Raw genomic sequence first — 12,916 nt, forward strand, 5'->3', positions numbered from 1 at the left:
GCTTTGGAGCAAGTGGAGCTTGAGTAAATGCACTTTCATTTTTGGGTGAATTTTCCATTTAAAAGAAATACATTTAATTTTATGGCACCTCATATTAAAAACAACAAAAGAATCAGGGTTCCCAGGCTTTCATGAACAGCAGATTTAAGGACTTTTTAAAAGCACCATTAATTTCAAATTAAGCATCATTGTGATTCATACACCAGCATGTGTAGCGCCATTAAAGTCCTTACTGTACTTGACATTTCACTTATCTTTATTTTTACATAAAAAATTAGAATTTTCAAACATTTTGACTGTTTTAAAAAGTCATGTTCAGAAAAGTTTGCTGAATTTAGTAATGGCGATATTAAAACGCTGAAATATTGCTAAAATGTGTATTATTTTTCAGTATTATTGTATTTTTTTTTTTTTTGTTCTGCTTTTGAAAATTGATGACGATTGTTGAAATGAATGCCATAAACAAATTTCATTTCAAATTTAATCCAAACAATCAAAGACCTATATTTGTTTTTAAATACGTTCCTGGCCTTAGATCCATATGTCGAAAATTCAAGCACTCAAGTACTTTCAAGAAGTGTGTGAACCCTGAAGGATGCTAAATTTAGTAAAAGATGAGTTCTTTCAAAGGTAGACTGCAAATCTTTGTTATACACAAAAAAGACTGTTTTTTATTTTTATTTGATAGAAATATGCTTTATGTACATTTTAATAAATTCTGAAATGAACAAGGTTTAGATAGGAACACCAGGTTTTAAACTAGCACTTTTCCACATACAAAAAAATCCCCCATAAATGATGTTCTCTCCATACTGTTGTTTATATACAATGACATTAGACTTCTTTAATCCCACTGGTCACAATTCTGACGTGTCTTTTCAGAGTATATGCATTAATCCTAAAGATAATTTCAATACCTTTTTAAGACTTTTTAAAGACCTTCTCTGAATATTTTAAGACCTTATCGCCACTTCAAGTTTTAATCATTATCAAACCTTTAACTTAAACAATTGTTAATAAACAGTTGTAGCTAAATAAATCAATAAAGCACAACAATGCAACAGAACTCAGCTAAGCTCGGAAGAAACGAAGCTTGAAAATCAATTACGTGGTTGTTTTCAGAGACAGGCTTCTGCCACTGTTTAAATTTGTCTTTCTCCAGCATTTTCCTGTATTGCCATATGTTTCACTCTGGTTTGACTACGTGAAGTTCCACAAACTAATTTTGAGTGCAGCATGTGAAATGATTAAGCATGACTGGCTGCTCATCTGTAATCAGTAAGAAATCCCAGAGTGATCCAAGCTTACAATAAAAGGTTTTTTTCTACTGCTTTATCTTCCTTTTGGAAGAATCCCCCCTTCCACCCCAGCTCCTCCCATTTCTAAGGGGAGCTCTCGAGACCTACCTGATCTTGGATCCCCTTATATGGTTACTGACCATAGCCATAGCCTTGGGCTCAAGTATCTCCAAGCTTAGCGATCTCTCTCTCAAACCTGCTAATAATGCTAAGCGTATCTAAGTGGGAACTCTTGAAATATGGAGAGCGTGAGATCACCTTCCAGCGTTTGTCGCAAATTATGTGACCTCGCCCCTATTGAGAAACTTGGCCGGATGCACTCGGCCCGAACCAGAGATGGGTTGCGGCTGGAAGGGCATCCGCTGTGTAAAAACTTGCTGGATAAGTTGGCGGTTCTTTCCACTGTGGCGACCCCGGATTAATAAAGGGACTAAGCCGGCAAGAAAATGAATAAATGAATAAAACCGGATTAAGACTTTTTAATACCTTTTAACAGCTTTAATTTTCTCAAAATTGATAGATCAACTTTTAATACGTTTTAAGATCCCACGGACACCTTGCTTTTGGTAAAGTCTTGATCAAATATGTGGTCGGCCTGAAGTGCGATATGCACATCAATATAGCAGCATTTTTATGACACTGTATAACAATAATTAATATTTTTACAGTACTGTGACGGTTGGGTTTACGGCTGGGGTAGGCGTTAAAATAATACAATTTATTGAACAATTTTGAGACAGCATAAATAATACTCGATACAACTACAGTTTTTACGTTACTCTGATGGTTGGGGTCGGGGTAGATGTTAATTAAAAAAAATAAAAAAAAACATTCATTCATTCATTTTCTTTTCGGCTTAGTCGCTTTATTAATCTGGGGTCGCCACAGCAGAATGAACCGCCAACTTATCCAGCATGTTTTATGCAGCAGATGCTGTCATTCACACTCAAACACTACGGACAATTTAGCCTACCCAATTCACCTATACCGCATGTCTTTGGACTGAGGGGGAAACCGGAGCACCCGGAGGAAACCCACGTGAACACAGGGAGAACATGCAAACTCAGAAACGCCAACTGACCCAAACCGAGACTCGAACCAGAGACCTTCTTGCTGTGAGGCGACAGCACTACTTACTGTGCCACTGCATTGCCCTAAATAACATACAAATAATGGGAAATTTAATAAATAATATAAATAATTCTCGTTAACTTCCTCTTTTCGTAAGGAATGTCTAAAAGTGCCATTAATCAGTTTGGGTATAAAGTACAACCATTAAATTAAAGAATGTTTTGATTTAAATGTTTTAATGCCATATGGCCAGATCAGTGTACACACATATTGCTTATATGCCTAAAAAAAATAAGTGTTGAAAATGTATTAAAGGGTCACGAAACACCAAAACACATTTTTTGAGCTGTTGACAGTCGTATATGTGTCCCACACTGCTAAAAACACTATTAGGACACCTATATTTCACTAAAAAGTGTAAATTGGTTGTTTTTGCGTTATTTTAAGCAAATTCGTACTTCCTGTTTGAAACGAATTTTTGAAGCTGCGTCACGGTCATGACATAATAGTGTGTATTCCAGCGTGCAGACTGGGCGTCTGTGCCAGAGTGAGTCTTATTACGTCTTACAGTGTGTTGCATTAATGCATGAGTAAGGCTTGGGTCAAACCAATCAGCGCACTCTATTGTGCAACTTCATTAATATTCATTACTATCACCGTGTTTTCAGGACAGAGACGCCACGTTGTGTTGGCAAAACAAGCGTGAAGTGTTGCTTTTATAGTTTGCTGCAGTTAAGTTTCGTTTTCATTTTCTCTCTGTGAGAGCTCAGACTCACGTGTGGATTACAGTGTATGCGACGCGCGACAACAATAACTTACGTGTCTAAGGAGAATTATTGTTTACCTGAGAGCTGTTCTCATCTGCAAACGCTGGGATCTGGAATCGTTTGTAGTATTCTCTTCATAAAGACGCGGCTCTAGTTGCTGTTGATTGTCCTGTCTCTACAGATTTGGTAAGTGAGCGACCAGTGCTCTTTGTTTATTCAGTTTGTTCGTATCTAACAAACTATTGCACAGTGTAAACACGTTAGCACCACAACCAAACTTTAACCTCGTGTAGTGTTTTTACCGCATTTAGTGACCGGAATAACACGCGCGGCTTTCTGACACTACCTGTCGTGTGCATCTAAGTTTCTGGGAAATGCGGAGGTTTTTTTCTCTCATTCGCCGTGCGGTATAAAACATTGCATGAAAAATACACGCTTAGAGCAGCTCCTCGAATCAAATATCTCGTGTGTCGCGAGGGGCATGAATGAATTCCCTGAATGAAAGAGCCAAACTGCAGTTAAAGTCCACCATTTAATAATTTGGCTAATAATTCGACTACAGATGTCCATGTAGGTTAAACACCATCACATTCTCCTGTATGTATGTGTGTGTGTGTGTGTGTGTATTTTGACTCTGAAACTCGCGCGTGCCCAAATCGACACTCCCACACCCTCCCACTTTAGTTCCTCCGACACTCCCCCCTAAACAGAGCTGGACACGCCCACTTTTCTGACTTTTTCCAAAGAAGAGGTGTTAAAACACCCTGCTGAAACGAGGGGGTTTCATGGCCCTTTAAGCGTATTGGTTTTAACACAGTTGTGGTCGTGTTTCTTACCTCTTCCTTTCCTCGGGGTCAGCAGGAATGGCCTTATGTAATGGAGCCAGCTCCTCCTCATGAGAGATCACCAGCTTAGCATTGACTTGAACGCCTGAGATCCTGAAAGTGGGTCCTTTCACCTTCCCTCGCCTGCCTCCTGATGTGAACAAACACACGCCACAATCAATTCCAGCCCTAAAACGCATCGAGTGCTTTATATGGACTGAATTCGTTCACTGGTGTGTGCGTGAAACTTGTATGCTTTTAAATTCAGACGTTTCCAATATCAAAAAACACAAGACATGGGACATTATTGTCAGCAGGATTTTCTGAAATGACTAAAACGTGTAACACACAGTGGAGCAGAGAGTGTGTTTTTCTGAAGTCATTACCTGAGGTTCGCTCAGGTCCACAAGGGTTCTCCTTTAGCGTTCTTAAACAGCCGTTGTGTACGGTCTCAGCCAGCCGCCGCAGATCATGCTCCGATTTATCCACCAACTCTGCATCACGAGCGATGGCATCAAGTCTGTATCAAACAGAAAAACAGATCAACAAAAGAGGACTAGAAATCATCACTACCATATAAAAGCAATGAAAAAACATTTCCTTACCTCTCTAAAGGGCCACCAAACTTTTTGTAACTCTTGATAAATCTGTGTGGGAAAGAAATGTCAACATGAACTACAAGCTTTAATAAATAATATGTTATTTCTATTATTTCAATATTTCAATCATAAACGTTAATATTTATTACAGTTTCACCTAAATCATTAACAAAAGTTGTTTGTGATAAAACAAGATCATTACAAGCACAATGTAGCAAACAATTCATCTTGAATAAAGTTATATTTAACGTCAAGAACAACTAGTTTGAAATTCCACAGGATATTCTTCCCATACTATCTAAATCAGTGGTTCTCAAACTTTTTTCACCAAGAACCACCTCAGAAAAAAATGGTCTCTCCAAGTACCACAATGTCCGGCATTGAAATACAGTAGTGTAGTAGGCCCAATTAAGCAGCTACAGCACTGCACAGTTCAAAAATTAGGCAGATTAATTCTCATTATTATTAATATTTTTTATTGTCAGCTACTTTAAACATTATAAATTATTTGAACATTAACACTGTACTGTGCTTACAGGTAAAAAATAAATAAAATGTCAATGTTGAAATTAAAATGCGCTTTTAAAAAGTAATTAAAAATGGCACTATTCCTAAAACATTTTTTAAAAACTGCTGTACTTAAATGTCAAGTATTATCCTGTAGGAGCCAATCCATCAATACCTGGAAAGTTCTTTGGACCTCATAAATATGAGCTATATGTCGTCATATTTATTTATAAATATTTCAAACAAAATTTTTTAAATATATGTTGCATGTATATATGACTTTTTTGTATATCTTTGAAATCTAAACATTAACTTGTATTTTAGATATATTAATTGGATTTACATATTTAAATAGAAATTAGATCTGCTTACTGCACGTTGGAGTAGGCTGTTTGTATCAGAAAAGCAAGTGATAAAACTATACCTGTTTGAGAACCACTGATCTAAATATTATCCACTTCCACTTTTGTTTATTGTTCAATGCAATTTTATATGAAGCTCTCATGTGCAATTCAAGCAGTAATGCTTAGTTCTCCTCTCTCTTCTGCTCAGCTATACATCACCATTAAGGGTCTCTGTTATAACATTACAGCGTCTCTGGCCAGGCCCCTTTGCTGCACGGGGTGTATGAGCGTAATCTAAAAGGTTTATGACATCATTAACCTGAATGTATTTTTTGTAGTCCCCAAACTTCATTCCCTGTAGGCTTGTAAAAGCCAATGTCTTCCTTTGCATTGACCTTTGAGCGTCTTACATTCAGAGATGTTGTTTATGTTCAAACAGCTACATTACACATCATCTAAAGTTTAAAATAGGAAATCGTAGTGAACCACCCCTTTAAGCATCTTTTATGTTTGTATGCATGGGCCTTGATTTGACCTAAAAACAATTTCCACTAAAGTAAAACATACAGCCCATCATTCGCATAGCATGAAACTGCTAGAAGAGACTGGGAGTATATTAAGCGTGAGCAGTTCACCTTCGTATCTCAGCATCAGTGAAGCCTTTAATGTTCTCTCTTGGGATAGTTCGAGGTCTTCCACGCTTCTTGGGCCTCTTTCGGTCAGAGACTGAATCACTGTCTGAAGCAGAGTATCGTCTGTTCCTGCTGCGTCGGCCCTCATTTCCATTAAAGTTCATCTGCTATTACAAAACAAACCAGAACATGAAAAAGTGTACAGTACGCTGCACAAGTAACTGATCTTTAATGCAACAATGCATTTTTTTTTAAATTCATGAAGGCACCCAAGCAATCGACAGTCTTCCAAACCAAATCCATTATGCATTTGTTGTGTTGCATTTAGGCATGGGATGATAACCGTTTTTAAGGTATACCAAGGTTTGGAAAAGTCGAGGTTTTAAATCTGTAATACCGTTCAGATAAGTGTATGATTTTTTTATTTACTTTTTTTTTTTTTTTTTTTTTTTTACAGTAGTATCAGCAGAAAAAATACCCAAAGATGCCATTTTAAATGGTAAAGAAATCTGTGTTTTTGAAACAAATAAAGACAGCAGAAGTGAATGATTGATTTTTATTATTTAGCCTTTACTGTTCCAAAATATTAAAAATCTTTAAATTTATTTATATACAATATTTTTATCCAAGGTTATCATATCATCAGAATCTTATACCCGTCCATGTCTAGTCACATTTACTGACACTGTTGGATATAGTGTGATTGGCTAACCTGTTTAGCGCATTTCCTCATTCGGGGCAGTAAATAGATTTCTGCGAGCTCTTTCTGTCGCTCCTCCTCTTCGAGTCTCCTCCGATGATCCTCTGGGATAATGTCATCCCAGTTCCTGTCATTCCTCTCTGTGTCCATGTCAATTTCCTCATCTTCCATCATGGAGAAATTTGCCACCTGCAAGATGGAGCAAGTATTTTTAGTGGTGCGTAAAGGTGATTTTTTAACACCGTATTTAAGGGTCCTAATAGGGCTGGGCAATATGACCTTAAATCAAAACCTTAATTAATTGAACACTTCAATTTAGATTTGATTTGTTTTCAAGGTAATTATTTAAATACTTTTTGGTAACACTTTATAATAACTACACACTATAAATCATTTATTAAGCATTAGCAAATAGTGAACTCATTATCTGTTAAGCATTAACTCTACATTAATAAGTGTTAGTAAGCAGTTTATAACTGCAGCTACAAATGCTTCATTCTTGACTTATAAGCACCTATATAATGTGTTTAATGATTGTATTTTCATACTCTGTTAATGATTTACTTTTCATTACTAAATTAAGTATCGAATTATTTACAAACTGTTTGTATTTAAGAGTAGTTGAGGGTTTTTAGGATCATTCAGATTGAGTTAGTAAATGATTAATAAACTATTGAAATCAACATTTATATGTCTTATTATTCAGGCATATATTAATGGTTACTATATATGTTAATAAATGCTCTATTAACTCAACTTCATGCAGTTTTGTGACCTAATCTAAAGTGAGGACTATTCATGCTTTATAAATCCCTTATAAATGACAAATAAAGGCTCAGTTAAATTCTAAACAGGAAAAAAATACATTATTCATTTCTCTTCATTTAAAGATACACAAATAAAACTGTACTTCGAATGAAAATAAATCTTTGCAACCTTATCTAAAATAGAATCACTGTAGAGTTTAAATATTACATCTTATTATAATGTTAAATTATTATATTGTTGTTGTTTTATCCAGTTGGATGTCATATTTTGACTCTCATGTTATTTTGCAATGTTTATACTTTACAGTAATTTTACTTTTTAGAAGGATTTCACAGATTATCGTTCATTTGATACTGAGCCTTTAATAGGCATTTATAAAGCATGAATAGTCCTCATTTTAGATTAGGTCACAAAACTGCATGAAGTTGAGTTAATAAAGCATTTACTAACATATTAGTTAACTATTAGCATATGCCTGAATAATAAGACATATAATTGTTGATTTCAATAGTTAATCAAGTCAAGAATAGAGCATTTGTAGCTGCAGTTATAAACTGCTTACTAACGTTTATTAATGTAGAGTGAATGCTTAACAGATAATGAATTCACTATTTGCTATTATGCTTAATAAATGATTTATAGTTTGTAGTTATTATAAAGTGTTACCTACTTTTTTCCTCTCAAAGTTCATCGTGTTATCATTTGTACGGTAAATCAACTATTGAATGTCTTTTTCTAATGAAAGAGCATATATGTGTTCTTTAAAATATTACAATAAAGAAAACAAACTTTTTATGGTTATTTATTGAACACTTCAAATTGAAATCAAAGCACAAATTGCTTGACATTGAGGTATCTTGTGGGAAAAGTCATATTTCAATTTTAATGTAAAAGACAAGCTTCAATAAAGAAATAGAGAGTATTTTTATTTTTTTTGCAAAACTCTCAAGGTTTCAGTTTGTCCACACATGGTAATGCACTTTAATTAGCAATTAGAGCTGCAACAATGAATCGATTAAAACAGATTACTAAATGCATTGGCAACGAGTTTCATAATGGATCCATCATGTTGCGCGACACAGAGCGGTTTAATTATTAGAAAAACTTTAGTTAAACACGGAGCGAAGCGAACGAACTCTGCCTCTGTAAAACGAGTGGAGGTAACGTTAGAGGAAAGATACATGGCAAAGGCAGAAAAAGCTGTGCAACCCTAGTCATCCAAGATGTGGGAACTAAATAAACAAAAGCTGTATGACATGAAAAATTTAAACTGAGCTTTGGCGCATTGGCGCTGAGCCAGAGAAAGACGTGTCATCACAATTATGCAGTGTTTTTAACCACCCAATGCTTATTTTATGTTTTAGACATGTAAACACACACAAGTACCAGTAAAACAATGCATTGAGTTTGTAAAACACAAAAGTTTATGGAAGTCTAACAATCCATTCAAATATACATTGCCGATGTGTATTCATATCAGATACACGTAGTGAAAGTAACAATAAAGTTTAATCTATTCTTCTCCCAGCTGGCCAGCCGCTTGCTTGCATGCCTGCATTTCGGGAGTAACGGATGACTTTACATGAATCCTGCATGTTCTGATTTTAAGAATGAGGCATTAGACCGGACGCAAGTAAACATGACGATGCCCATCTCATGTTATAGTTCATGATCAAGATCATTTATACGTCTTTTACAAAAAATACGTCTTTTACAAAAACACTCACAGTTACACTTACACAGTTTTGTGAATTGGAATTTCTGGTAGTTGATGACATGATGAGCGTGTGAATATTTTGTAATAAAAAGGAAAGCATAATAGGGATAAATCTCTCATACAGCGCTATTGTGGCTGCAGTGTGTCACGTGACAAACATGACGCGTCTCCAGGAAAACATTAAGAGTGAACGTTCTAAAATAATGATCGACACTCACAACACTCACTCCTGGGGCCAGATAGAATCTTTTAAACTCCCCAGTGAAAGTGTTAATAACAGCAGTAAAGTAGCAGGGGTAGAGGTACTTTGTATTGCAAGACCATAGACACGTTTTTATTCACTCGCCTTTTTTAAATTATTTATTGTTCCATCTATTGTCATGTATAGCTACACTGCAAAAAACGCTTCTCTTACTTAGTCATTTCAACTCGTTTCCAGTCCAAACATCTAAAATATCTGAAATCAAGACTAGACAAGAAAAATGGCATGAGAAAATTAGGTAATGCTTAACACTTCTGTTTGAGATTATATCTCATTAAGATTATTTTTCTTACCTCATTGGCAAATAATTTAACTTGTTTTAAGCATCCATCACTTAATTTTAAGATGCTTTCTTTTAGAAAACAAGACTTTTTTTTTTTTATTGCCATGTCAGCAACCAAGGCTAATTTCATGGTCAGAAAACAAGACAAAATTTCTTATGCTATTTTGTGTCTAGTATGTATCTTGATTCAAGATTTTTTTCTTTTAGATATTTGGATTGAAAACAGGACAAAACTACTAAGTTTTTATTATTATTATTGTATTATTATTATTATAACAACAGCTCAGGGATGTTTAAATACAACATGTTTGTGCACTTTCTAAAGAATTTAGTTCTATTTTTGAATAAAGGGTTGGAAATGATTGTTTTTTTTTTTTTTTAAATCTAATTCATCGATTAATCGAAAAAATAGTCGACAGATTAATGGACTGTTAAAATAATTGTTGGTTGCAGCCCTATAGGAAATTATTGAATAAAAAAAAAAACTAAATAACCGACATGGGGAAATAATGTTTGTCATAGAATCTCGGTTTTGATTTGTTTTTGCCAAGCCTTAGGTCCTAATATTGTTTTGCAGGTCTCGCACAAAAACTTTATATCCAAACAATCCAAAATAAAGACTGTCGCATCAGCTTATATAAAAAAAAGCCTGCTTTTCTTTTTTTATAGCGCTGTTATTCCCATTACTGGTCTACTCAGGTTGATTTCAGTTTGTCTACAAAAACACTGGAATTACTGAAGACTTGTTTTAGGCAGTTAAGAACAATTTCTTTCATTTGAAAGACAATAACTCAATTTATCGTACACTTTCATATTTGAAAATGTGTAGATCTAATGCATTCACAAACAACTAATGTTACACACTAGATGAAAGGATGGATCTTAATTTCTTTATTTTTTTACACATAATGGGGCAAATTAAATATGTGACTGAAAGTCCAACGTATCATTAATAATACGTTTTAAATGCCAGAAAATACCTTAAACTGTGAGAGCAGCTCTTCTCCTACAGTCGATGGTCCTGGGTCATTCTCTCTGGTTTCTGCTCTCTTCAGGATTTCATCGATATCCATCTCCTACCAGATGAACAATGTCAAAGGTTAACTGCTGTATTGACTTTGTCCATATGCTGATGACCATTTTCGAGTAAACCCTACCTGAGGTTCCTGTTCCTCTCCTTCTGGCTCTTTGAAAAGTTCTTCAGCACCAAACTTCAATATAGCTGACAGTTCCTCCTTGTTGAATGGAGTAGAACTGCAGAGGAACCAGACAATGAGAACTCGTTATTTCAATGCACATGGGTGATTTAGAATAGCGGGTACACTTTCACATCTACAAAACAAACCTTCAATAGTTTTTCAAAAACAAAATGGAATTAATTGTTTTTGAACTGAAACACTCATTGTAAACATTTATCTATACAGGGTTCATACACATTTTACTGCCAAAATTTCAAGACTTTTCCAGAACATTCGAGTACATTTTCATGACGTAATGTCTACATATACATGGTAAATAATAAGAAAAACAATGACGTTCAAATTTACTACAGCATATCATACAACACAACAATATATTTTGTATGAATTTGTTTTTATATCTATGTAAAGTTCATTTTAATAACGCTTACACAGCACTAACAATGTGAGAGTTTTTGGCCAATAACAGAAAAGAAGTACAGACAACTAACCTATATTCAAGTTAGGGCTGCACAATATATCGTTTCAGCATTGATATCGTGATGTGTGCATCTGCAATAGTCACATCGCAGGATTCGCAATGTTGAGATTATAGTTTAATATAGAGTTTAATCATAGTGGAGTAAAAGTTTATCATCTGCATGCATTTTTAAAGAGATAGTTCACCCAAAATTACTTACCATTTTTATTACACCCTTCACTTGTTTTAATCATGAGTTTTCTTTTTTTAAATGAACACAAATAGAATATAATTTAATAACTGCTATTGTACTGAAACAAGTGACGTGAGTAAATAGTGAGAACATTTTAATCTTTTCATGGACTGTCCCTTTAAGGCCTGTGACTGTGTGAACATTTCAATATTTCAGAGTTTAAAACATCCGGCCACAAGAAATGATTTGTAACTTTAATAAAGATTAAATAATAAAAAAATGATGACTATGCAGTGCTGATTATTCAATATGTGTACCTAAATAATGAATATCTGAAAACTATCATTCATTTTTATCTTTACTATGTTTTATTTATCTCTGCTTGTCATTTATTTGTTATTTCATTTATTATTTGAGATTCACTCCTCTACAAAATCCCCCAAATCTATCCAAATAAACCTGATAAATCGCCTGGTGAAATTGTATTCACATTGCAATATACATCACAGAAATACAAAATATTGTAATGTCAGATTTTTCCAATATCGTGCAGCCCTGATTAAAGTGTACAGATATTTGTTAAACTAATATTTGTGACTTTTCCAAAACTTTGTGGGTTTTTCTGTTTTTCAAAAAAAATAAAAATAAATAAAATAAATAAATAAATAAATAAAAATTTCCAGGCCAGGAAAATGCCATCTCAAAACGCCATGACTTCACCAGGTTTTCCATGACTGTATAAACTCTATAAAAATATTGTTTGAATGTATTTCGAGACATTTTGTCTTAAAAATATAAATTTAAAGACTCCAACAACAACCGTGTTTTGATCATTGAATGTCCTGAATCATTTATCCTTAATGATCATAAAATACTTCTAGAAATGCATTACTACAATATATTCTTATTTAATGAAATAAATTTTAAAGTTAAATAAGCACATTCTAACATTCAAACATCTATTGTGTATAGCATCGCGTTGAGGCAGCCTTTAGGAACAAACGGATCACTGAACGAATCATATGGGAGTCGTTGGGATAATCAAGTAAAAATAAATGCATATTATAAGACAACGAAAGCGTTTTTTGACTTTGTATGCATCAAACTGTTGTTGGAGACCCCCAAAACCAAAATATTACCTCTTATAATGCAAAATTGGGGCTCTTTAAAATGAAAAATAATAAAAAATATAAATAAATAACATTTGGTCTCTCTACGTTCTTGTCCATTCTGTTACATCAAGATACACCAATAAAAGATGAATTATCCATCAACTCTGTTATTGTAAAAGT

At 34.3% G+C, this 12,916-nt stretch overlaps 1 protein-coding gene across 5 annotated transcripts in view; it reads right to left on the reverse strand.

The window, feature by feature from the left end:
- Positions 1–12,916, reverse strand: part of chd1 (chromodomain helicase DNA binding protein 1) — a 67,651-nt gene that overhangs the window by 21,185 nt on the left and 33,550 nt on the right. For 2 of the 5 annotated variants that reach the window (XM_009305101.4, XM_073914078.1), the window contains exons 21-27: positions 10,930–11,026; positions 10,753–10,848; positions 6,755–6,931; positions 6,046–6,206; positions 4,566–4,607; positions 4,347–4,480; positions 3,973–4,111 (exon numbers count right to left, since the gene is read on the reverse strand). In XM_009305101.4, the coding sequence (XP_009303376.1) occupies positions 3,973–4,111; positions 4,347–4,480; positions 4,566–4,607; positions 6,046–6,206; positions 6,755–6,931; positions 10,753–10,848; positions 10,930–11,026 (846 nt within the window). Of the gene's footprint in view, positions 1–3,972; positions 4,112–4,346; positions 4,481–4,565; positions 4,608–6,045; positions 6,210–6,754; positions 6,932–10,752; positions 10,849–10,929; positions 11,027–12,916 lie in introns of all 5 variants that reach the window. The other 3 variants (XM_009305100.4, XM_073914077.1, NM_001128298.2) reach the window with 2 other exon arrangements.

This window comes from Danio rerio, chromosome 10, assembly GCF_049306965.1.
Source record: "Danio rerio strain Tuebingen ecotype United States chromosome 10, GRCz12tu, whole genome shotgun sequence".
NCBI lineage: Eukaryota > Metazoa > Chordata > Actinopteri > Cypriniformes > Danionidae > Danio > Danio rerio.